At 37.5% G+C, this 26,536-nt stretch overlaps 2 protein-coding genes across 3 annotated transcripts in view; both read left to right on the top strand.

Annotated features, from left to right (window-relative positions):
* Window positions 1-26,536, top strand: part of LOC134742860 (prolyl 4-hydroxylase subunit alpha-1) — a 162,655-nt gene that overhangs the window by 99,922 nt on the left and 36,197 nt on the right. The window lies entirely within an intron of this gene.
* Window positions 16,116-26,412, top strand: LOC134742162 (kelch domain-containing protein 3). Of its 2 annotated transcripts, XR_010127924.1 has the most exons (6): window positions 16,116-16,468; window positions 17,535-18,000; window positions 18,432-18,627; window positions 22,979-23,155; window positions 24,069-24,987; window positions 25,019-26,412. XR_010127924.1 is itself a non-coding variant. In XM_063675142.1 (5 exons), the coding sequence occupies exons 1-5, from the start codon at window positions 16,226-16,228 to the stop codon at window positions 24,130-24,132; spliced, it is 1,146 nt and encodes a 381-aa protein (XP_063531212.1). In that variant the 5' UTR covers window positions 16,116-16,225; the 3' UTR covers window positions 24,133-26,412. The 2 variants fall into 2 exon arrangements, 1 of the variants encoding a protein (XP_063531212.1); XM_063675142.1 differs by having other exon boundaries at window positions 24,069-26,412.

Raw genomic sequence — 26,536 nt, 5'->3', positions numbered from 1 at the left:
AATTTTATAACGCTGGCAGGTTCACTTAACTGTCTAAAACCTTTTAGATGAAGGAACAAGGTTAGAATGTAATGATGACATTATAAATGGACGAGGCAATAGCCGTCTTGTGATAAGGCCATAACTTAACAAAGGTCATCCACAATAGTGCTCCACCTATAATCGTACATTAAGGCCCTTATCCCCATATGAGCACCTTTTCGACAATAGAAAGGTATATATTTCCCAAAAGTGGCCACATAAAAATGACATACTGTTCATGGGGCGACGACGAAGCGATCTGGTTGGAAAAATAACGCCTATAAACCTGTTATCTCTCACTTTAGAAGTTTTTATTGACTGCTATGAAGATTTGTAACTTGAAATTGAGGAATGAATGTCCTTTATGGAGCTTAAAAAGTATGACCTGATATTACCATATAAGTTTAAACACTTTTTTTACGGCTGCTTAAATGTACCTAACTAGAAATGTTTTATTTTAGACTGGAAATTGAGTCATTAATTTAAAGCTGGCCATACACGCTAGGGTACGCCTGCGCAGTTTTACCTGTACAGTTCAACTGCACAGGTAAAGCTGGTTAGAAAACTGCGCTGTCGAATGCCACAGGCATACCCTAGTGTGTATTGCCAGCTTATAATGTCCTTTGAGAATAACTTACTACTTATTATGAAGTCTAGATATTTATGTGACAAAATTCACACTTGAATAATTATAGAGAATGCAAATAATGGTATTGTTGTCGTCCTATGGTACCCCATTGGTACAAAGGGCCTTCGTGAGACGTCGCCACCCGCTCCTGTCCTGCGCCTCGCGCTCCGCGTCCCTTCTACTCAGTCCTGCTGCCCGCAGCTCAGCGTCGACAGTGCGCTGCCACGTGTGCGCCGGCCGGCCATGTCGCCTGCTCCCGTGCGGCTTCCACTTGTAAGCAATCCTGGCCGTGTTGTCCTCTGGTCTTCGAAGGGTGTGCCCTATCCACTTCCACTTCCGTTGTGCGATCTCTTGTTTGACCGGGACTTGGTGGCATCGACTCCATAGATCCTTGTTGCTGATAGTGTCCGGCCAGAATATGCGCAGAATGGATCTTAGGCATTTGTTGACAAACACTTGCAGCTTGCCTATCAGACCCTTTGTCTCCTTCCAAGTCTCGCAGCCGAAGAGCAAAACAGACTTCACAATGGAGTCGAAGAGGGAAATCTTGATCCGCCGTGTGAGCACGTTCGAATCCCAGACCGGTTTTAGCTGGGCAAATAATGATAATAGTATTGGCCGGGTTGAAAAGGGCTAGATTTTAAATAGGATGTCTAAATAGACTGCTAAAATTATAAACCTTTCCTTAGTCGAGTATAAAGCTAACGTAACCCTACTTAGGTACCTACTACCTAATCATACTCCCGTTTTATATCCCAAAAGTAAATCGGTTCGCGCATCAGGCGGCAAATGCGAAATCGTAATAAAAAAAACCTAAGATGCGTATGATATGTAAAGTAGCCATAATATTGAAAACTTCCAAAGTCCATCAATAAATGTGACGCCGCGTGGGGTACACTCCACACCTAGGGGTGAACCCTCTTCCGTACACGGTTATCGATAATGAAAATATACAAGGAATGACCACTTTTTATTTATTAATAGAGTTTGCAGTACATTATTATTTTAAAAAATGTGAACTTGAAAAACTATGAACATTTTATAGGGGATTTTCAGGGGGGTGATGGTGGGGCGAACAGCACCACTTTCCAGCCTGGTAACATCAGGTTTCTTGAAGCCTGGGAGACCTTCTACAAGGATCAGAAGTCAAACTACGGTCTAACAATTATGCATACGACACCCTTCTAGAGATCCTGGTCTATACGGGCCCTGGAAATAAACAATTTGTACCTATACTCTGTATCTTTAGGTATTTAAATAAAAGTAAACAAAATCTACCCTCAAATGGCTCGTCCTTAAGCCAGTAGAGGGTAGTTGAAAACATTACATGATCAAATAAGGTAGGTTAAAGTCAGGTCGTTCAGTGACAGATCCAAGCGGTTTTGTATTTGGTTGGTTAACCAATAAATGTTATAACTACCCGAAAATATACAAATTGTTTGTTTACTTTTATTTAAATACCTAAAGATACAGAGTATAGATTGTTAACCAAGAGTTGAAGGGCTCCCATTTTTGATGAGATATTTTGTCATTCGAACGGAGTGAGAACGCCAATAGTTTGAGACAGAAATTGGTGATTTTACTATAGTTAAACACTACGTTTCGTTTCGCATACGAGACAAGTAAAATTCATGTGTATATGTATTTTATAATTCATATCCAAGCCTAAACTTGTGCTATTTCTGAAGGTAAATTTAAATGATAACTCGCAATGAGTTGAATATCCAAATGGAAATCATACGATTAATTCATTTTGAACCGAATTTGAATTGGTAATCGTAAAAATATTGTATTTATGTATGTATGACCCTAGTACCTACCGAAACGTATCACTTTCAACCCGCTTCATAGATAAACTTTCAGACTATTATACAGATTGTTTTTTTTTCTGCCTTTTAACATGAGATAAATCAAATCAGATTAAATATTTTTTTAGAGTGACACATAACTGGAAGCGTACGGTACGAGGTTAGTGTTAATTTGCACAAGTAAAAAGGAGAACTTTGACTTATTTCAATGTGTACTATCGATATTGGAGCAACCACGGCCCAGTCCCTATCAACCGAGTGGCGTCAAAACGCACCGACCGCAACTATCAAAGTGAAATCTTTTCCGTGTATCAATAACGTCGCCTAGACGGGACACATTGCTCTTTATGTGGTCGCCATAATATAGATAGGTACCTCTGTTGTGGATGCTGTATGAAAATATCGACGGCTGAGTTCAGAATGTGAAAAGGATTACGGTCTCATTTTTTTATCAGATAGTAGCTGTTTTTAACTATCTTCAGTACCTACCTAATCAGGTTTATTTTTTATTTTTTTAGGAGTAATCACAATTACTCATATATAACAAGGCTTTCTTCGCGACTTTGTTCACGTTAGTTAGTGTCATAATACTCATAATATTTATCAATCCCATTTCTTTTTTTAATAGATTTGGGTAGGCTGTACGTCGTCTATCAGTATTCATATAGGTATAAGCAATGCGACTGTTTTATATACATACTTCGATTAGATATATATACCGTGCCTACATATCACACAGTTTTTTTAATGAGAGTGAATTCGTTCGTCAGAATTCAGCACTCCAGTTATTAGGTAACTGGAGTGCTGAAGTGCCTTTCATAATTCATAACATAACCGAGAGTACTTTTTAGTAAAACACATACTCGTAGATTTTACTGCAATACGAGTAGTTTTGGTAACAAATGTAAGTACGGTAGCAATCTCGATTTAAAGACATCTATTTCACATAAGAAATTACATTTCACTTACACGAGAAATATGTATAACTAACTTAATATTATTTTTGTATACAAACAGTGAGCTGGACTTGGGTACATACCAGTTAGAATAGCATTATTTCTAATCAGCGTACAACAGGCACAACATGATTATTGATTACTTCACTGTAACATCATATCACTTCTCGATCTTGTCGATATATTAAAATTAAGATACGGACCCAGCTATGCAACATTAAAGCCTCTTAAGACTCTTAACAAAAAAATAGGGTCGTCATTTTGAACATTGCGCGTACAAAAATTTTAGCGAATTTGTAAGTTAATTACTATAAAATAGTTTTTAAAGCCTATTTGTGGACCTATTCTTCATCAGTAAAAATCTTGGTTACATAACTTTGAAACCGACTAAGTCCCTATAGGTAATTATTATCCACTGGATGTACCTACCGACCGTCTTTTTTTTTTTTGATTCAAAAGGTCCGATGACTGAATTTCTCTAAATGTCATTGTACCTACCTAATTTTCACCATCAAATATTCTATAAATATTATATATTATCTTCTATATATATACACGTAAAAGTCCTAACTGACTGACTCACTTAAATCAACGCCCAGCCCAAACCATTGGACCTAGAGAACTGATTTTTTCACAATAGGTGGTTTTTATGACGTTAGTCCACTAAGGGGTTTTTCAAAATTCATCCCCTAAGGTGGTGAAAAAGGGGTTGAAAGTTTGTATGGAGATCATAATTTTTTTTTAGTGCGGGACTTGAAACTTCGTATAAAGGCATATTATTAAAATACAAGAAAAGTGATTTCAGCGTTTTTAAAAATTCATCACCTAAATGGGTTAAAAAAGGGTTGAAAGTTTGAATCCATTACTAAATACTTTGAAACTTCCTAGAAAGGCATAATAGCCGATTACAAAAATAAGTAATATTGACGTGTTTGGAAATTCAACCCCTAAGGGGGTAAAAAGGGGATGAAAGTTTGTCTTGTGGTACAAATTTTATAATATAAATGTTTATGAATTATAATAAGAAAACAAGAAAACTCATTTCAGCGTTTTTAAAAATTCATCCCCCAAGGTGGTGAAAAAGGGGTTGAAAGTTTGTATGGAGATCAAATATTTTTGTGAGTGTGGGTCTTGAATCTTTGTATAAAGGCATATTATTAGAATACAAGAAAAGTAATTTCAGCGTTTTTAAAAATTCACTCCTTAAAAGGGTTAAAAGGGGTTGAAAGTTTGTATAGGGTCCAAATTATATTTTAAGCTAAGAGTTTGAAACTTCGTAAAAAGGTATTTCATTAAAAGAGAAGAAAGCTATCATAGCATCCCTTAAGGTGGTGAAAAAGGGGTAGAAAGTTTGTATGGAGGTCAAACATTTTTTTAAGTGCGCGACTTGAATCTTTGCATAAAGGCATGTTATTAGAACACAAGAAAAGTGATTTACGCGTTTTTTATAAATTCATCCCCTAAAGTGGTTAAAAAGGGGTTGAAAGTTTGCCGTGGTCCTAATTTTATTTTAAGCTGGGTACTTATAACTTCATAGAAAGATTAAAAGAGAAAAAACTTATGTCAGCATTATTGAAAATTCATCCCCCAAGGTGGTAAAAATGGGGTTGAAAGTTTGTATGGAGAGCAAATATTTTTTTGAGTGCTGACTTGAATCTTTGTATACAGGCATATTATTAGAATACAGGCATATTATTAGAATACAAGAAAAGTAATTTAAGCGTTTTTAAATATTCATCCCCTAAAAGGGTTAATCCACGCGTACGAAGTCGCGGGCAACAGCTAGTTCTTCATAATTGCAACCTTTATTTGAACAAGTTCGAGAAAAATCGCTGCAAGCCATTCGTCACGAAAAATTAATTAGCACATTTTTTTAAACAAATACCCATATTAATGCTATTTGATCTCTAATTTTGCGCTCTGTACACAGAAAGTCGTATAAAGTTATATATAGTCCTTGGAGGAATGTGAAACTATGTTTTGCAAGCAAAAAAAGCTGTGCTCCCTGCGTAATTTGCGAAAAACTGCAAAAATTTCAGACTTGCCCGTTTTTGCAGTTTTATTATAAAACTATGGGTGTCTGGTCTGGTTTATAATAAAACTGCAACTGAAAAAAGTCCGAAATTTTAGCAGTTTTTCGCAAATTACGCAGGGAGCACAACTTTTTTTTCTTGCAAAACATAGTTTTACATACCTCCAAGGACTCCAAACAACATACAAAAAATACAGAACTACATCACGCATTGTTTTTTTATTGTAAGTTTTGACCGATGTATAAGTCCTTTATTCATCAAATAGTACGTGGATCTATTTTCATTAGTTGCGCGACCGAGGGCGAGACAAGATCTCGGGCACACCATTGTAACATGACCTCGGTATACTTAAATAACTAGGCGGCCAATTGGAAGTAAAAAAATATCAACCTCATTTCATTTGTTACTGATTATTATACGAACATGGCACGACTGACGGCATCTAGGGAATGCAATCTCGCACCAAGATTGGCGATTCGAGATCTTGCACGAAAAATCTGAATCGAGGTTGAGATTAAACTCGCCGAGATCGAGATTTGACGAAGTAATAAAAATATGTTATTTTGATTCAAAATCTTTAAGAATTTCATATACATATGTCGGTATACTACTAATTAAGGGTACCTACGGCGTCATGTTATATTGAGAATAAAAACAACAAATTAAATCAAAATTTAACAAAAACCAATTTTATTTTGAAAAAAATAAATAAGAAATATTATAGGTAGTATAGGTAGAAACCACTTTTCATATGGTAGTATTTGATCAGAAGATAATTAGTTTATTTTTAGGGTTCCGTAGCCAAATGGCAAAAAACGGAACCCTTATTCTTATTTTTCAAGTAAAATTATTATACTTACTAAGTAATCATGGTCACGCTGTATGGAAAGCGACAAGACGTCACATTGAGTAGGTAGGGTGACCACATTGTATGCAAAAATGTTTTTTTCTACTTATCATCTGAAAAATAATCATCGATATTAGTGATAAACAATAATTATCAACATCATAAGGCTCATCTTTAAATTCTGTATGTTTTTCAGTAATCACCCTGTATTGGACCGCGAGCCAGGCGCAAATTTCGTCAGTCATCGCCTCCCGGGCGAAAACTCGTATAGCGGTTAACGGCTATGTATGATGAACCCTCGTGAACGTCAGCTGCCGCTCCGTTGGTGGGTTGAGGAATGGCAGCTACCGAAACGCGTACCACGGTCTTTCCACCGCGATACGACCGGCTGACGATTTGTTTTATTAACAATAGCATCTAAACTATCATCTGACAATGTATCAAACTGGAGGCGATGACGCCGATGACTGAAAAGAATTTTCTTTTTTACATGTTCATGTGACCAGCTGACGGTCTTTCCACAGCGATACAATCGGCTGACTATTTTGTTTACTCACAATAGCATCTAAACTATCATCTGACAAAGTATCAAGCGGGAGGCGATGACAAAAAATTTTTTATAGACTTTATTTGCTGCCATTCGTCAACCCACCAACGGAGCGGCAGCTGACGTTCACGAGGGTTCATCATACATAGCCGCTAACCACTATACGAGTTTTCGCCCGGGAGGCGATTGGTCATGGAAATCTGTTCCTGGCCCGCGGTCTATATATTTTTGACAAGCACACAAGAAATTTAGGGTAAGCGAGCAAAAATCATATTTAAATAACTGTGGGTACGCTAAGTTTGCCTGATTCTTCCGCACAGTGCTTTTATCGTCAGCTAAAGTCGGCCGCACTCAATAGCACTGCCTGGACAACATGAATCTAAGGTCAAAATGATAACTCCAAACAAAGTAATTCACACGAATCAATATTTTAATCACGTTCGAACTCTTGAAAGTACTAATCGAGATCCCGAACGAGATTGCAAAAATCGAGATTTCCTGTCAACGAGATTCAATCTCGAAAATTCGTGCGAACTCGAGATTGCATTCCCAAAAAGCATCTCGTGCGCACCAATAACCGCTCTAGAAAATTACATAAATGGGGCATTTTCTATGAAAAGAGACCTTATTGTCGATGGCGCTTACACCGCACAGCGTCGCGCGGCATTGTATTTGTATCGGAGCATTGTTAACAATGGCGTAAGCGCCATCGACAATAAGGTCCCTTTTTATAGAAAATACCACAAATGGTGTTTACTGGTGAAGTTATTAGTTAATGGTGAAACTATTTTAGGGTCAGGTGTCAGGTTTGACACTAATTGCCTGAGCCTTCGACTCTCCTATGCTCTATAAATAATTGGAATGACACCCCTAGTATGATGCCTTCTCAATGCGGTAAGAGCGTGAAATTATTTTCTTGGCGTATGCAGATTGGGGGAGGGTTTGGGGTCGGGGATTAGTTCCGGTTTACTTTTTATAGGATTCCGATGATAAATGTTGGCATTGGAGCTAACGGGTGGTGCGTGTAACGTATCCAAATAAGCTTTTTCATATCTATTGCTTATTCAAATAATCGAGCGGGTGAATCGCATTTTTATAGCGTTAATAATATTGGTTTATCGATAAATGCATGTTCAACGGGATCGGGGTGTAATTTGGATTAGGTAGGTATTACATCACTAGTTACCTACGTAGTGCACTAAGCCCGGGTTATATAGACGAGGTGATGCCCTTATAAATAATGAAAAATCCTTGGAGAGGAATGGACGCCACAAAACACGTCAAAGATATTTTTACACAATTTGCACATTTTTCCAATAAAACAGGCGCAAAATGTAAGTATACATAACGTCACAGAAAAAGGTGGTTGATCAGAAACATTAAATACATTAATATTTAATATACAGTGTGAAATTTTAACTACCGTTCATACTCTGCGTAGTGACTTAATAGGTCATACCGAGCAACTTCTATTATGGGACCAATGCCGAGATCGCGAAAAAAAATTTGGCTGTCCCATAGAAATCAGCGGCATCACATGAGCCGAAATGTATGAAACAGCCAAATAATTTTTCGCGATTTCGGTATTGGTCCCATAATAAAAGTTGTTCACTGACCTTTAAAGTCACTACGTAGTATGAACGGTGGTTAACATTTCACCCTGTATAGCCAACGTATGACACTCTCACAACTGAGTGAGATGAATTGAAGTATGTAACGTGCACATGTAAAATCCGACAAACTATTTCGTTTGTAAAGTACAGTGTGTAAACTCTATATATATTATTGCGACACTCAAGGGACCGGACGTTTTTTGACTAATATAGAGAGTTTTCGTTATATAGAGAGAAATTAACATTAAAGTAAATCAACTACCAACAAATGTCGACGTTATAGGGAGTGAATCATAGATAAATGGTAAATGGAATTTTTACAATGTATTTTCCAAAATAATAAGCACGCGTGCGTACCTAACACCAAAGACCTATGTTACTCCGTAATCTCCGTATAAGGTGAATACAGTCTAAGGAAAAAACGTGCCTCGGAAATCAAGAAAAAAATATTCTTTGACAGATGGCACTTACTCCTTTGGCCTATTCTTGGCTAGATGGCGTTGACGGTTTCGTTTGTTAATTAACAATTTGAACACATATCAGTGAAGGAACATGGGTCAAAATCAAATAAAAATAATAAATAAGTACAAATAAAAAAATAATTTATCCTTATATACATATACACATTTTTAAGTATTTTTTTACATTTTCATTTTTAGTTTTAATCGTGTGTCGATAGATGGCAGTAAATTTACTGTGTGACTACAAAATTTACTATGACAGTAATCCTCTATCCTATATATATATTATCTTTGCTAACACTAAAAAAAACCTCAAAATCTTAAAAAGCGCACTGGTCTATGTCTTATCTACCTACATATAAAATGTATACAGCTACATTAAAAAACGTGTATTTCTTATCTTTTAAGGAAATGTGGAAAACCCAAGTACCTAAGTAGATATAAAATAACTAAGTAACCCGTTGCCGACGACGGACATGTTACACGGAACTTAGTAACAAATTCTTAAAAAATGTTTAGATAAAACCGTATCATTTATCAAGATGTAATGTATGAAAGCCTAACACATGTTGCCACCCTTCTATCACACACGTTAACGGTTTAGAAGTCAGACAAAAAACGAGGAAAGTCGCGGGGCAGACGGGTCGGACGATTGCTATGATTTATAGAGGAGCATGTCATCGCCAATACGCTTTCTATACGTCAGGATGTGTCACTGGGGCGCGAATATAACGCGAGAAATGTTATTAAGAATACTTACGGAACCTCCAAACGGCAGATTGGTAAAAAACAAGTAAGTAAGTTTAAAAGCTAACAAATAGGTACTAGCCAAGACATATATACAGGTTCTGATTATCATCATATACCTACGAGCAATTCTTGTATATTTATATATTTCGGGTATCTCGGAAACGGGTCTAACGATTTCGATAAAATTTGCTATATGGGTGTTTTCGGGATCCCTGGGGAAACGCGCATTTTTGAGTTTTTAAATGTTTTCCGAGCAAAGCGCGGTCTCCCAGATATTGATTAATTAATAGATACCTCAACTTACTTTTTTCAATAATGACAAATCTTTTTAGCGTTCCGTACCCAAAGGGTATAAACGGGACCCTGCAATGTTACTAAGACTCCGCTGTCTGTCTGTCCGTCTGTCACCAGGCTGTATCTCATGAACCGTGATAGCTAGACATTTGAAATTTTCACAGATGATGTGTTTCTGTTGCCGCTATAACAACACTAAAAACAGAATAAAATAAATATTTAAGTGGGGCTCCCATACAATAAACGTGATTTTTTTGCCGTTTTTTGCGTAATGGTACGGAACCCTTCGTGCGCGAGTCCGACTCGCACATGGCCGGTTTTTTTTTTAATTTCTTATTAAGAAGAAGAAGCTAGGGGGTGTATCTGGCGTGGAAGCGTGGTAGACTAGCGGAGTGACCGAGGAAGCGTCAAGAGAAATCTCCGTGTCGTTTATGATGAGAATATACAAGTGAGTATAAAAAAATATGTAATAAAGTATATATCGGTCCGGACGACCGGTCTGACCTAGTGGTTAGTGACCCTGCCTGCAAAGCCGATGGTCCTAGGTTCGAATCCCAGTAAGGGCATTTATTTGTGTGAGGAGCACAGGTATTTGTTCCTTAGTCATGGATGTTTTCTATGTATTTAAGTACATATTTATGTATTATATATATCGATGTCTGAGTACCCATAACACAAGCCTCCTTAGGCTTACCGTGGGGTGGGACTTAGTCAATCTGTGTAAGAATGTCCTATAATATTTATTTATTTTATTTTATTTATTATATTACGCTTTTTCACATGTGAGAATTCAAATGATCGTGACAATGACATACCTACATTATATACTGTAGGTACACTATGCTGGTAACAGTACCTTCATTATGCAGATTCGAAACTCAGTTTCGTTTCCTTCTTGATTTGGGTTTTCATTTTATTCATTTTGCTATTAAAACATCGCGAAACCAGTCTAATAGACAAGTGATTGAAACACGAAAAAATGGTTCAGATATTGCCCTTTAGTCGTGCGTTTACCTTCCTAGCTACCTAAGGTATAGATCCGAAAATGTCCAGTCCCCAACGCGGAACATTTGTATTGAATCGAACAACAATCAGTCATATTGTCAGTTACAATACAATTTGTTGGAAAACTCGGATGCGTGAGAGAAATAATAACAAATGATTGGAACCGTTGGAACCCTACGCCCGACGCCGCCTGGCGTTGAAAGATCACGCCTATTTACAACGTAGCTGATGAAAAAAATACATTAGGCAATAGCCTACGTACAGGCCCGAGGAAAACGCGGATAGATAGCATGTGCTTACACTGTACGAAAATGTGCTGACATTTTACCGAAATCCGAAGTTTTTTTTTTTAATTCAACGTACCTATATAAATAAATTAAATGTAAGTAGGTGGTTATGGATATATAATAACGGGAGTCGAACAAGTGGCTCGGACGGGTTTTAGGGATATTATAGTAACTCTTTTTTTTAGGGGTTCGTGTAAATATACACTGCAGTGTCACACGGCTTTTTCTTCGAACTTGGCCGGACACACTGCCGTGCGTGTCTCGACTCGATAGGCAAGTAACCTACCTGTTAAGTACTTACTACTATTACTAGTATTACTTGAGTACCTACATATATAAAGTTGTATTTTCATGTGCCAACAAATTAAATTAGGTGGCCAAGTTACTCTTAGACCAGCAGACTAATTTAACCGAAAATATGATACAGTATTAAAATTGTACTTACCCATAATAAACTAGTTCACTCAAGGGACCGAATACCGTTATATTTATCATATAAATTAAAGTATTCAATTTCGGTATCACGGTTGTTTATGTATATTTTTGCACTTATTTAATTCACAGAATAACTAATTGCTTAATTTAGCAAATGTGATTAATCATTATGCTTACCTAAATATATACTATTCTATAATATCAAAGAAATATTATGAATGCTATGAGATATTTTGATTTTTAATTAAACCGGTAACGGTCCTGGTTCACCCACCTTTGCTTCTAAAACCACGGTTATATTAAACTTTCTATATTTATAGCAGGCGTGCACACTAAAACCATATCAATTAATTCAGATTCAGATTCAGATATTTATTAATAAAACTTAGTATTTTACATGTCATTTTCAGTATAATAAATAATTATATAAAATTATTACTACTTAATTTACATTTTTAGTACATTTTACAAATATAGGTACTTAACTTACGTATCTATTTTTATGTGGTTGGGTTGGCTGCCCTACTGACAAAGTCGTCGATGGTATAGCACGCCAGTTCAGTTAAGAGTGCCCAGAGTTTTTTTTTCTAATGTTGTATCGCTTGCATCAATTATTACCGCAGGAAGCGAGTTGTACTATTTCACCCCAACAACAGCGAGTGACTTTCTAGATTTAGCTAGTTTAAATTGTGGGACAACTAAAAGGAGTCTCCGTCGGGTGCTCCTTTCCATGGTAGTAGAGGAGACATAGGTGTGTACATTTGCTCTTATATACTTGCACGCAGTGAGGACATGACACTTGGAAGCGTAAGTATTTTCAATTCTTTAAATAATTCTTTCGCAGGATGGTCGTGACACTTTCCTGTTATGATCCTGACTGCGCGCTTTTGCATTTTAAAGGGTCTGTCACGATCAGCTGCCAGGCCCCACAGGTCTACACTTTGCGTTAGTATTGAATGGAAATATCCATAGTACGCCTTAAGTAAGTTTACGCGCGATAGGGTAGGCGCGAGTCTGGATAAGGCATAGCACGCTGATGCTAGCCTGTCACACAGACTCAATGTGAGGGGACCACGTGAGGCCGGCGTCCATCGTGCAGCCCAAGTACTGAACTTGATCCACATGTGGTACTTGTACGTTATCTATTAAAATGTTGAGTTTTTTATCGTTTTTTCTAAGCTGAAAATGTATTATGTTTGCCTCGAACCAACAATGTATTTGGTGCATTGTGTTTTTTACCTTACACTCTAATTGTTCAAAGCTGTCGGCATCCACCAGCACACACGTATCGTCGGCAAAGGTAACGAGCTCAAGGCCAGGACACGCGGAGGAGATATCATTTACTAATATCTTCTTAGTAGTTTGTGACTAATATTAAGAATAAGTTATTTCAATTCAATGAGGGCTAACGCGTATGAATTCGCCGCTAGGGGCGCTAGTGTAGATGGTGGTCTTTTCCATCTCAGTTTTCCATAGTTCGAAATTTCAAATGCCACTTGTCACTTCAATGACTGACAGCTGTTCTTTAGTCTTTTGGACCACCATCAACAGAGGCGCCAACTGGTGAGCAAAAAAACGATAGCCCTCATTATGTAATAATGTTTTATTATGGTTTTATTAATGTATTTGCCTCAGAAGCACGGAATAAATTAGTACTACCGTACAGAAAGGAAACTTCCTGCAAAACCGAAGTTTGACAGCGGTTCAGGGTCGAATCATGCGGTCCCTTTCTAATATATGGCACTATCCCTTTCTTCTATTTAGGGTTGTCAAAATTCAAGTCATTATCTGTGGTCGTGCACGCAAAGGGACGTCAAATAAAAATACGATAAAATGTATTAAAATACGGATAAATGATTTTATTTATTTGCATTAATTATTTTTATGATTTTGACCCATGTTCTTACACTGATATGCGTTAAAATTGTTAAATAACAAACGAAACCGTCAACGCCCTCTATACGAGAGTAGGCCGAAGGTAGTGGCGCCATCTGATCGAGAATCAAATTTTCCTGGATTTTCGAGGCAAGTTTTTTCCTTAGACTGTATCTATCTATGTAGAGTTATATCTATCTTTGCTTATACTGTATAAATCTTTGCAGGTAAGCAAGAAATTGGATAATATTTAGGCCTCATACTCACGAGCGCTTTTTCAACGCGCGTTAAAAAAGCGTTTGACTGCCCGCACGCTAAATTCGATTTAAAGACCAAGGCTTAAAGTTGTAAATCCAACAACGCTTGATAAAAATCGCTACCGCCATCGTGTGAATAAATACGCATGTTTCCATTTGTGTCATTCAAACGCTTTTTCAACGCGCGTTGAAATTATGCGCGAATCAGGGCGCGAAGCCGCGAATGCGAGTCTGGAGTCTAATACGCTAATCAGCGAAATCGACTCCACACGCATTCGCGGCTTCGCGCCGCGTAGTCTGGAGCGATCTAAAGGACGATTGTTTTATTCGTTAAAAATTGTAAAAATTGTTTTGCTCGTAACACTAGTGCCGCTCTTAGTAACTATCAATAACTAGGTATTTTTAATTTACAGACAGTGGGTAAAACGGCGTCACTTGCACTTGCAGCAGATTCTGTGCGGCATTTCAAGCCGATGAGCAGACAAGAAAGGGCGGCAAATATAATCTTCGAATTCTGCGAGAGTGGCACAAAAAATATATGTTTTTTTCATTTCTCATGCTCTGAAAGAGGGTCGTTGTTGTTCTAAAAGGTGTGCAGAAAATGATACGTGTCTGCACTAGAGCATTTTACGTTCGAAGTACGATTTTTTAATTTTTTTTAGGATAAGCAATTGAAATTTTAGTTTAAATGGATTTGTTATACAATTTCCATTCTGATATTTGACTGTCCATTCCATAAATAACGATACTTTTGCATAAATTGTTAACTGAAAGTACCCTTAAGAAATACCATAAAAATGTATACTTAGTCATGTCTTAAAGAAAACACATGCATTTTACTTTCCTCGTATTCGAAATGAAAAGTAGTGTTTAACTCGGGTGAAATGCATCATTTCAGCCTCGGACTATTGGCGCTCTCACTGCGTTCGAGCGCCAAAATACCTCGATCGTGCGTAAGGTGGTCCGCCGTACGGCCGTTAAGGACGCAGCTATAAGTGAGAGCAAGAAAGAGATATTTTGACCGCACTAAGGTCGCGGTCCGGTGCGGTCGTCTATAGGCACTATTTACTGTCCTATATGCTGGAGCCCGTTACCTTGGTCCGGTCCGAAGCTTGTTCGATCGTGTGGAGAGTGGACCGCCGTTAAGGACGCAGACGACGCAGTTATAAGTGGGAGCGAATAAAAGATATTTTGACCGCACCATAGAGTAACTTATACTAGAGCGGTACTGTCATTGTAAATTTTGTAACCCCAGTAAATTCACTGCCATCTGTCGACACACTTTAAAACTAAAAATAAATATTTATAGAAATACGATAAAATGTATTTAAATATGGATAAATGATTTTTTTATTTGTATTAATTATTTTTATATGATATTGACCCATGTTCTTTCACTGGTATGCGTTAAAATTATAAATAACAAACGAAACAGTCAACGCCCTCTATACGAGTGTAGGCCAAAACTAGTGGCGCCATCTGATCGAGAATCAAATTTTCGTGATTTTCGAGGCACGTTTTTTCCTTAGACTGTATCCATCTATTACGGAGTTATATCTATCTTTGACCGCACTAATGGCCGGTACGCCCGTCTGTTATAGATTTAAAGCGCGCTAGCAAAACTATGGATGGTATAGAAAGGATGCCAATCTCTTATGGCAGAATTGTTGCAAAAGTGACCGCTTTCACCTTTAAATAATAAGATAAGATAAGATAATATTTATTCATTTAAAACTTATGCTAATTGGTTTTATACAGTGGTAAATATACAATTTATACTTAAATACTAGTACATTCATAGATTCAACTCAAAATAGGTACAGGTCAAGTTAAAAACTTTAATACCGAACGAATTTGTATTTTCTGTAGCTCATGGAAATTTGATATCAATACCTAAACTAAGTAAACATTTACTTGTATCTTAGGTATGCACTTTTGTAGGTCAATGTATCAGTGGGTAAATGCTTACCAGACAAAATGGTTATTTATAATAACAATAAACGAAGTGACTATGACTAATATATATAATAATAGTTCCTAATCTCTCCGGTGGCGCTAGTTAGGCTCTGGGACATGAGTATAACATGAACCATATAAGGCAACAAATAACCCGACCAAATTACGTAGGTTATTTTTGGTAGTATTTCGGTGTATGGTGGCGCCGCCTAATTACTGTTTTTTGTTGGACACTTTTCATGCATAGAGATTTGGCACCTTTATATATTCTCCATGACATCCATGAGCAAAACTTTGCCTATATCTGTCAATGTCAATGTCAACTGTCAGTGTCACTGTCAGGTCAGCAGCAGTTTTGGCCGTAGGTATTAATTTACATAAAATTCTTAACTAAATCAATAGTACAATAGTAAACGAAGTGATTAAATCGGCAGTCGCTATTGGTAGCTAACATGAAATGGACGGCTCACATTGAAGGCGGGCCGCGGCGCGTTAACCATGCGGCGGTCTGCATAGGAGAAAAAATACTTTCCTTTGGTGGCTACTGTTCTACCGAGGAATATAAGGATTGGGACCCCATCCCTGTTCACGTCTTGAACACACAAACTCTACGCTGGTCAGTAGTTAACTATAAGAAAACAGATGTTGTACCTTTTCAGAGGTACGGACACACAACAGTGGCTTATGGAGAAAAGGTATGTTTTTTTTTTTCAATGAATACACACATGTTAGTTTTGCACATGCACTATAAAATTCCTGATACTTTTATTCATGTTCTTGTATGAAAGCAATTGTTGTCACTCAACATGTTATTCCAATGATTATATACACTTGTAGCATCAACATTGGTTTTTTGTGTAATAGCTATCAATTGTTAACATAATCTAAAACTTAAGCCCTGGGGCCGTGGGGGCCTAGTGCACGTCGCCTCTATAACGAGTTAGCAAAGCGCCTTATAGAGAGGCTCTTGGGGACCTGAGGGCTATATTTCACTCAGTGGATCAGCACTGCTATCCAGAGGGTCTATGTGGTATTTTTTTTTTATTAATTTAAGTGTTTTATTATGTTTTTACCCACATGTGATACAAATTTGAAACTAGTTTTGTATTAGAAGAGATAATTTATTTATTAGAGAATATATAACACAGGAATGCTGTGTATAGATTCTAATAAGGTACCTGTTTCATTAATTGTATTATTTTTATTTTTATATTTATGACATAATTTTTTTATTCATAAACATCCTTGAGACAACTAAAATTTCATACAAACAAAATTATTATTTTATGAGGGTTTCATAATCAAAAGAAGTACTTAAATTTTTTTTACTCCTTATATTTAATGCCCTTTTAGATTGATTACATAGGATTGAGTGGAGCGACATTACAAATGACTGCTTCCCTTTTTAATGAAAGGGTCCTGGGTCCCTTTATGTTTGCAAACTTACAAACATGACATCATTTGAGCTCTGTACTTATATGTTTGCAAGCTTACAAAACATGACATCATTTGAGCTTTGTACTTATACCTATGAAAGGGTCCCTTTATGTTTGCAAGCTTACAAAACATAACATCATTTGAGCTCTGTGCTTATACCCAATTTGCATATGTTGGTTACTAGGTTTTGTCTATGTAAATCACATTTTACCATAACATTTACATTGCACATGTGGTTTTAAGATTATTTTTTATTTGTACATACATACTTAATTAGCCAGTGACTATTTTTTTCTTAAATAGGTATGCTGCATTTTGTTCCAGGTGTTTATGTGGGGAGGCAGAAACAATGCAGTGGCTTGCGACATCCTCACCGTTTTTGACACAAGAACACTGGAATGGAGCACACCCACCGTCTCCGGGATGATTCCATATGCTAAAGATGGTCACTCGGCTTGCATTATTAACAATAAGATGTATATATTTGGAGGTTTTGAATATCTTACTGATCAGTATTCACAAGAAGTGCACTGTTTAAACTTGGACACCTTTGAATGGCAGTTTGTAGAAGCAAAAGGAACCCCACCATCCCATAGAGATTTTCATACAGCCGTGGCACATGGAGATAGAATGTATGTCTTTGGTGGGAGAGGTGACTTGAATAGCCCATACAATTCACAAGAAGAAATATATTGTTCACAAATGTACTATTTAGACACGAAAACGGACACATGGGTGGCATTGAATCCTAATAAAATCTGGCCTTGTGGCAGGCGCAGTCATTCTGCATGTAAGTATGTTTGGTACCTATGAAATCTCGCATAATGAGGGGAGACCTACGCCCAACAGTGGGATACATATTGCTAGGTGCGAAGTTGGTGGTGGGGGAAATAAAAGCGACGCCAACGTACAACATGGTGAAAAAGTGAACTTTCATAGTACATATGGTTTGGCAACTGTCAAATAAGCAATATGTCCCATACCCACTAGAGCGGGCCCACAGCGAATAGGCTGGTTATGATTAATAGTTTTATCTCTACATATAATTACTTAACGTTTTCTTGTCATTCAATGTTACCAGGAGTTGCTTGCATTAAAATTCTAATTTCTGCTGGTTTTACTGCTCTTCTTATGAAAGGGTTCCTTACAAAAATCGTCCATTTTATCATAAGAACATTATACAATCTTGTACCCCAACCATTTTATTTTATTCTATTTTAGGGATACATGATGATTACATGTACATCTTTGGAGGATACAATGGCAACACAAAAATGCATTTCAATGATCTCTTCAGATATTCAATCAAGAAAAATCACTGGGAACTGGTCCATGTAAATGGGCTGGTCCCATGCAAGAGAAGGCGGCAGGCCTGCCTAATTCTTAAAGATAAAATGTACTTGTTTGGAGGCACCAGGTAAGCTTTTTTTGTATATATGTATCTTATATATAAATATTATTTCTTGACAGGACATAGGACAGTTAGTCTCGAAGCATACCCACAGAATATATAATAGTACTAGGTACAGAAGATTCACTCCCTAACAAAACGCGTCTACTACGCGCAAGGCGGCGCAGGCGCGTGCAGGCGTCCGTTCTATAGCGGTGTGCGACAATTACTATGGCAAAACCTCAAAATTGAGGCGGCCGCAGGTACTTGTAGCGACGCGACGAAATCGCGGTGTGAGACAAGCCCGACATAGCTGAGAACTATCTCGTAAGACTTTCGATTTAAAAAACCCACTCAAATCAGTTTATCAGTATGGAAGCTACCCTGCCACAGTTAGACACAGACACAAAAGTACAATTAAAACACCTTATTTGCGTCAGGGGTAAAAATAAAAGAGGGCAATTTGCAATGGGTATAAGCACAGGGGCACAGTTTATATAATACGGGGCTTAACCGCGAACGATGAAATCAACAACAGATGGCAAGAATATTTCCAACACCTGTTCAATGAAGAATTCCCACATGAGCAGCCTGTGCCACTTCCTGCGGTATCTGGCCCTATTGGATCTACGCCACCTGAAGTGCAACGCGCTATCTCTGGTATGAAAAATGGTAAAGCCACCGGTCCGGACGAAGGAATAAATAATGTGGCTAACAAATCTCTTTAATCAAATTCTTACATCTAAGAAAATGCCAGATATGTGGAGAATCAGTTATATGGTACCATTATTTAAGAACAAGGGGAATATCGCTGAATGTGAAAACTATAGGGCCATTAAACTAACCTCTCATACCCTAAAAATATGGGAAAAAGTCATTATCGGTAGGCTAAATATACTCTCTGCCATAACCACAAACCAGTGTGGTTTCACCCCCGGAGTCGGCACCACAGATGCTATACACTGTGTGAGAATACTGATGGACAAATATAAAGCCCTAAAAAAGGACCTTCACCTCATTTTCATAGATTTGGAAAAGGCCTTTGACCGAATACCACGCAAGCTCATATGGCAAGCACTTCGAGCCCAAACGATACCAGAGCAATACATCAGCATCATACAAGACATGTATAACAGCGTAACAACGCGAGTGGTGTCACCAGCAGGTGTAAGCAACAGTTTTGAGGTCAGAGTCGGTGTGCACCAAGGATCCGCTCTCAGCCCTCTGCTTTTTAACATCGTTATGGACCACATCACCAAAGACCTCCAAAAACCAGCTCCATGGACACTTTTATACGCTGACGATGTAGTTCTAATTGAGGAATCACTACCGGACGCTTACGAGTTAGTCATAAAAAGACAGAGCATTGTTATTTCTCTGGAAAAAAGAGCAACAATCAAGCAGCACCGACTATCCAAGGTACACCATTAAACCAAGTAGAGGAATTCAAGTACCTGGGATCCATAGTCAACATCAAAGCAAACACGGAGGATGACATATCCAATAGAATCAAAACTGGCTGGCTCAAGTGGAGATCGCTCTCCGGCGTTCTCTGTGATGCAAAAATACTCATTAAGACCAAGGGTTTCGTGTATAAGCGAGCGGCCAGGCGGGCCTTCCTGTATGGATCCGAGTGCTGGGGAGTTCGAAAGTAGGGAGAACAAAAAATGCATGTCACCGAAATAAAAATGCTTCGATGGGCTGGTGGTGTGACCAGACTAGACAGGATCCAAAATAGATACATCCGGGGGTCGTTCAAAGTGGCCGAAATACCGCATAAAATGCAAGAAAACCGCCTGCGCTGATTCGGCCACGTAATGCGCCGAAATGAAGACCACATGATTCGAGAGGTACTGGCCATAGAAGAAGGCAAAAGAAGTAGAGGCCGCCCACCAACCACCTGGATGCAGACAGTCCAAAAAGACTTGCTGACGACGGGCTTAACGCCAGAAATGACGCAAAACCGCCAAGATTGGCGAAAAAGTATCAGGAGGGCTGACCCCGAATAGGGATAAAGGCCAGGGGATTGATTGGGGCTTAACCTCGAACATCGAAAAATCTAAAAACGTTGTCTCTCTTTCGCTCGAATATGTAAGAGCGATAGAAAAGCAGAAAACGATTTTCGATGTTGGCGGTATGCCCGCAGGTTATACCTACGAGTATTATAATAGATACTCGTAGGTAACAATTCCTAGTTTTAATTTAGACCGGGAAATACGATGTTTGATTATACGATTGACGTGTGTGAATGATATTGATCTTGAGGGTACCGAACCGACTAGGAAGTTAATGTGACGATCAGACATTCGAGTACTTACGCAAAAAAAACTACGCTTGCGTGTAATGTTTACTATTAGTTAACGGTTGTATTTAAATGATTAAGGTAATCATTCATTATGTATTTACTTATGTGGATTGTGTACTGGCCTTGACTTGAATTTATGGGAATATACCTATTATTATGTCGTTTATTGTGTTTAGTACGAGTATACATGTATTTTCAGCACACCAGCTGGTAAAGGCTCTCTTGATTGTTCAAAAACTGCTAAGAAAGGCATTTTATTCACATGTGAGGCAAAGTATTCAAATCAAATTTTGAGTTGTTTTCTTATGTTTGCTGGTAGAATTGACTTTTAAATGATGATTTTGACACATATTTAATAACATTTGTTTTGAATTGATTTGCTCTGATTTTGTTTGATATTTTACAGTTAGTTGGAGTGGTCAAAAATTTTGTGTTTCTCTCGGTGGCAAAATTTGTTTCACCATCGTGGCTTGAAACAGTTGAAACCCTCGCAACGCTCAAGATTCGCTTTTTGAAATCTTTCGCTTGCTCGGGTATCAATATTAGCATGGGAGGTTAAACAACAACTGCCCCCTTGTAAAACAAATAACTATTACGGGTTATTATTTAACATTCGTAATCAAAATTAATTTTTTAATACAGTTGCTCAAAAAGTGCTACTTTTCGTGGCTGTTTAGCGTGCGGAAAGTTGGTTTTCGCGAACTAGTGCTAATGTGAGAATACGAAAAATATGCATATTTCATATTTTATTGCTTACCTCTTCATCATTATAAGTATTATAACGTTCAAAAAAAAATGTCAATGTCAATGATGTCACAGAATTAATAATATAAAAGTTTCGAATTCCTTACTTGTTGTTTTTCTTATTTTTTCGCAACTGTATTAAAAAACGTCGTTCGATACACGTGCGGAAATGTCATTCTTCACTCGTCCCGAGTCTTGCCACTAGCAGTAGGCGAGTAGTAGATATCTCGGTACTCGTGAAGTAATGACATACTTTCCGCACTAGCATCGAAATGTACTATTATTATCTGATGGGAAAACAAACAAAGAGTAGAGATAAAAACTTTGGTGACGTATTGAATATACTGTAGTAGTCATCGGTAGGTATCAACATGCAGATCTCAATCAAAGCAAATGTTTAGGTCCTTGATCCTTTAGATCATTTTATTACGGATTTGATCCTTAAGAAAAACAGCCGACAGCAGCGCACCGTAGCGCACTAAGCAAAAATCAGTAGATATGTGGACCAGGCCTAACGTAAATGTCAATGGTCAAGAAATTATAGGTAGAGGCAAATGTAAATAACCTTAGCCTTCATGAGACCTTTTAGAATTGGCGAGGAAAGAGTAAACTAGAAAAAATAATGTAATTATGTGACATAATATAACAATGGCTAGGCATTTGCATAGAAGCACGAACTTAACTCGCGTGACGTTAACGCTGTCTCACGCCAACTTTTCAGCCTTAATAAATTAATAAACCGCACGTCTATGTACATTTTTTTTGCAATAGCTTTCAATTAGTATCAGTAGCTTTCAATACAGTTCAGGGGTCGTGACCTACAGCACAGCCCCTTTGAATGTTTGGGGGATTAATTGGAAAATATCCATAGTCGCACGACTCGATTTTCTGTGATTTTCTAAAAATTGTTCTGAAAAATGTTACCAATGGCTAAGGACACCCTCCCACCCTCGTCATCGTCGTCGTCGTCGTTCGTGTAAGATAAATAAAGTCTAAGAAAAAACGTGCCTCCGAAAATCAAGAAAAAATTATGCTCGAAAAGATGGCGACAAAGATCGATTTTTCGCCCCCGAAAACCCCCATATAGCAAATTTCATCGAAATCGTTAGAGCCGTTTCCGAGATCCCCGAAATATATAAATATAGATAGATAGGTACATACAAGAATTGCTCGTTTAAAGGTATAAGATGTATCAGTGAAAGAACAAGGATCAAAAGTCAAATGGCGTTCAAAAGGTTTTAATCCTGTGTCGAAAGATGGCAGTAAATTTACTGTGACTACAAAATTTACGTTACTTACCAATCTCAACCGAAGTTTATTTGTTTTCAGTCCGCAACCGGCGAAGAACGTGCCCCTCCGGCCTGTCTCCGAAGACGACAGCCTCGAGTTACTGCTAGACAACAACGACCTGCACATACTAGACTACTCACCGACGCTCAAGACACTCTGCTTACTCAAAGTTCTGGACCACAACCTGGACCAGAGCGTGTTACCACGCCACATTATGTAAGTTTGACGCTAGTTTCTGGCAAGGTAACATAAAATTATTATTTAACGACGAAAAATTTACCGGTAGCTTCCCAACCCATAATACTAATTCAAGTAAATTTTTTTCTTGGATGGTGGGCCTTAGAAGGCTTCTCCAATAGGCCAACTCATAAAGAAAGCTTTCAGCGATTTTATTCCCTACAGCCCTGGGTGATCAGATGACGTTGTTCTCTTTTTTGTTTAACTTAGTGTTTTTTTAGATTTTTTATATGAACTCTTCTTATTAGGCCTTTAACCTTTTGGACGCCAATGACCGATATATCGGCAGCGTAGGTCCAACGCCAAAGACCGATTAATCCGTCACAGACCACAGAGCAGAGAGACCACAGAACAACTCACGTGCATTCGCATAAAGTTCGATTTCAGTTTTGACACTTCGGTGACGTGGCGTCCCAGTGCTTTTGTGTTTGACACGGCGTCGAAAAGGTTAAGGCTGGGTTCCGACCAGAGATGTGCGAGGATGCGTTGCGAGGGATGTATTTGTTAAGAACAATAATAGAATCACTGCACGCTGAGCACGGAAAACAAAAGTGATTCTATACTTCGTTTGTTTTCCGTGCTCAGCGTGCAGTGATTCTATTGGTTCTTAAAAAAACATTTATCGCAACGCATCCTCGCACATCTGTTGGTCGAAACGAAACGGTCTCTTACGTGTTTACCAACTTAGTTCGCGGACGAAGTTCTAGGAGTCGTAGAGGAGTCCCGCTTGACCCTCGCGCTCGCGTCAACGCGCCCGGCGCGGCTCTCAGCTCACTTCCTCAACTCAAAATTCCTCAGACTTTGTGCGCGAGTTGTATGGAATCGATGCCAAAGAAATACAGTTTGCGCCGTATTTCTACAAAATATTGAAAGTTATACAATTTTCTTTCAGTATGGACATCCGAAGCATGTCGCAGCCGAACCGCATCAGCAGATCCATCAACCAGGCGGGCTGAACTCAAAGCAGTGCATGTGCTTGTTGTTCAGCTAGTACATGCGCTGTGATAACTGACGTTGCCGAATACTTCATAATAGGCGCATGTAGTGCAACTCTATCGTACTTATTTGTGTGTCTTTAATAAGTACTTTTGTCAAAGCTTTGCCTGAACACACATATATGTAATCTAAGTAGACTATGCAAACACCTACATTACATTTAACCCTTTGTATGCCTTTGTCAAAAATTTGCTACTGAATTAATAACCTCGAAATTGTAAAGTACAGTCCAAATAGTGTGGGACGTATACGGGACAAAGCATACGAAAGGAGAAAGTCTATCGAGTATTGGCGTTATTCAAATACCCGCTACAATCCTCAATAAGCTATCGTTAGTCTTAATCATCTGTCATTTTGACAGAAATAAAACTTGAATTAACGAATTGCGTGTAGCGAAAGTAACGATTATGATTCATGTACCTACCTATAGTTTTGTCATTGATGTTTTATACATTTGTGATTAAAAACTGTAATAGATGTCATATATTAAAGAAAAAAGTGACGAAGCCCTCCAGTGGTGAAGGCCGGATAATAATAAAATAATAATAATTTGATTAATTTGATTTTAATTTAATTTGATTTGATTTGTTCTCGAACTTGTTCATTTGTGATTACTTAGATTCTTTTTTATTTTTACAACATTGATTGAATATTTCATTTCATTTTGTTTTATACAAAAATTTAATCAGATGAGTATTGGCGCATTACTACAAAACTTTAAAGTGGGTACTTACATACGTCATATTAGGATATGAACGCGATAAAGTCGCAATAGATAATTGCAGTGTCTACCTATTTAGATGTATGTATGTTCTGTGTCTGAATTGTAGTATATCTATTAATTAGTCCAAAGACTTGACATTACTATTATACGAGCTTGATTGACACGAGTAACTCGAACCAGAGCCTAATGGTTGTAAATGTAAGTGTTATACTTGTCATCCACATCGTATTAGTTAAAAAATAAAAATAGGTAGGTACATTTACAATCTAGATAACAAAAAAAGCGATTATTATAAATTATTATTATAATGTACCTACATCGGAACTTTAGACATTTTTGTGCGACTTAAAAGTTTGGTCTAATCTAGTCTCATCATACAATCAGATGAATGTAAGTCACGCATTTACGTCAGGGCGGCTTCGGTCTAGTATAAAGTTTCCTTAACGTTATTTGTCACTAATACATTAGTAGGTTTTTTTCTAGTACGAGGCCACATAGTGTAGAACTGTTTAGTAATACATAGTACTACATCTTGTACCTACAACTTTACTGCCTTAACAAATCGCAAAATAACCGTAACAGAACGTCATTTCCTTTCCTTCCTGTATTATCTTAAAGATTATGATCATGAAGAAGATGAATATCTATATTTATATTATTGATGTAAAGGATGATTGAATGACATGCGAGAGTTAGAATAGATGTTACTACCTAAATAACGTCACAGAGTTAAACCAAGAAAAACAAAGAGTAAAGTAAGTGTCTAACTCTAAATATCCATGTGTAATAGATATTAGGTTAACTGGTCCTATAATAAATAACACCTATAAGAAATTCACGAAAATTTTAATCTGCTCAAGTTGTAATGTACCTTTGTTATATATTTTATTCCTAGTTTTCAGTTGTTTTGTTTTATGTTCTGTTCAGAGTACCTATAAATATAAATATCTTATATGTATAAATAATAATAAATATAAGACGTAAAAAACTAGCAATACATGAAATGTCATTTTAGTCTACGGAATAAAAAAACAGACTATAGTAGTGGCTAATACCTACATTTATTTGGTCTAAATATAGGAGCCTATTTTATTTCACGATTGACCATGATGATATGATAATAAAGCAGTCTATTCATCAATTTTCTATTACGATGAGAGCGCCGAAGGCTCCGGTCATAAGTACGATTTAGCTAAAAACGTTGCACAGTTCTGACCCTAGAAACGTTGCGATTGATAATTGTGAATTGAATACGAATTTGTCGAGGAAAGCAGTCTTGTGATTCCAACCTCCGAATTCCATGCTGGGAAGCATTGGAATTGACGTGAAAGTTTCTTTTTTTTCCTTGCAAGTGTGTTGAAAAACGTATGAAACGCGTGTGCATTGGTCATTACACACATCTGCTTTCTTATTACAATATCGCCTCGTGTGTAATGACCAACTTAGCACACATGTATCACAATGTACTATTAATAGCAATTGATTGAATGAAAGATTTTTTTATACCTACTTACTCATATTATCAATAAATTTGTATGTGACATTTTAAAGCATTTTTTTCTACCGTTTAACATGAGCCTGATGTTTTCGTGAGGTGTTTTGCTAGAGTGCATAATTCTGCATATTGGTATGTATTACAT

The sequence above is a fragment of the Cydia strobilella genome, chromosome 1 (genome assembly GCF_947568885.1).
Source record: "Cydia strobilella chromosome 1, ilCydStro3.1, whole genome shotgun sequence".
NCBI lineage: Eukaryota > Metazoa > Arthropoda > Insecta > Lepidoptera > Tortricidae > Cydia > Cydia strobilella.
Note: the sequence above shows the minus strand (reverse complement) of the source record. Positions and strands in the feature narration are given on the sequence as shown.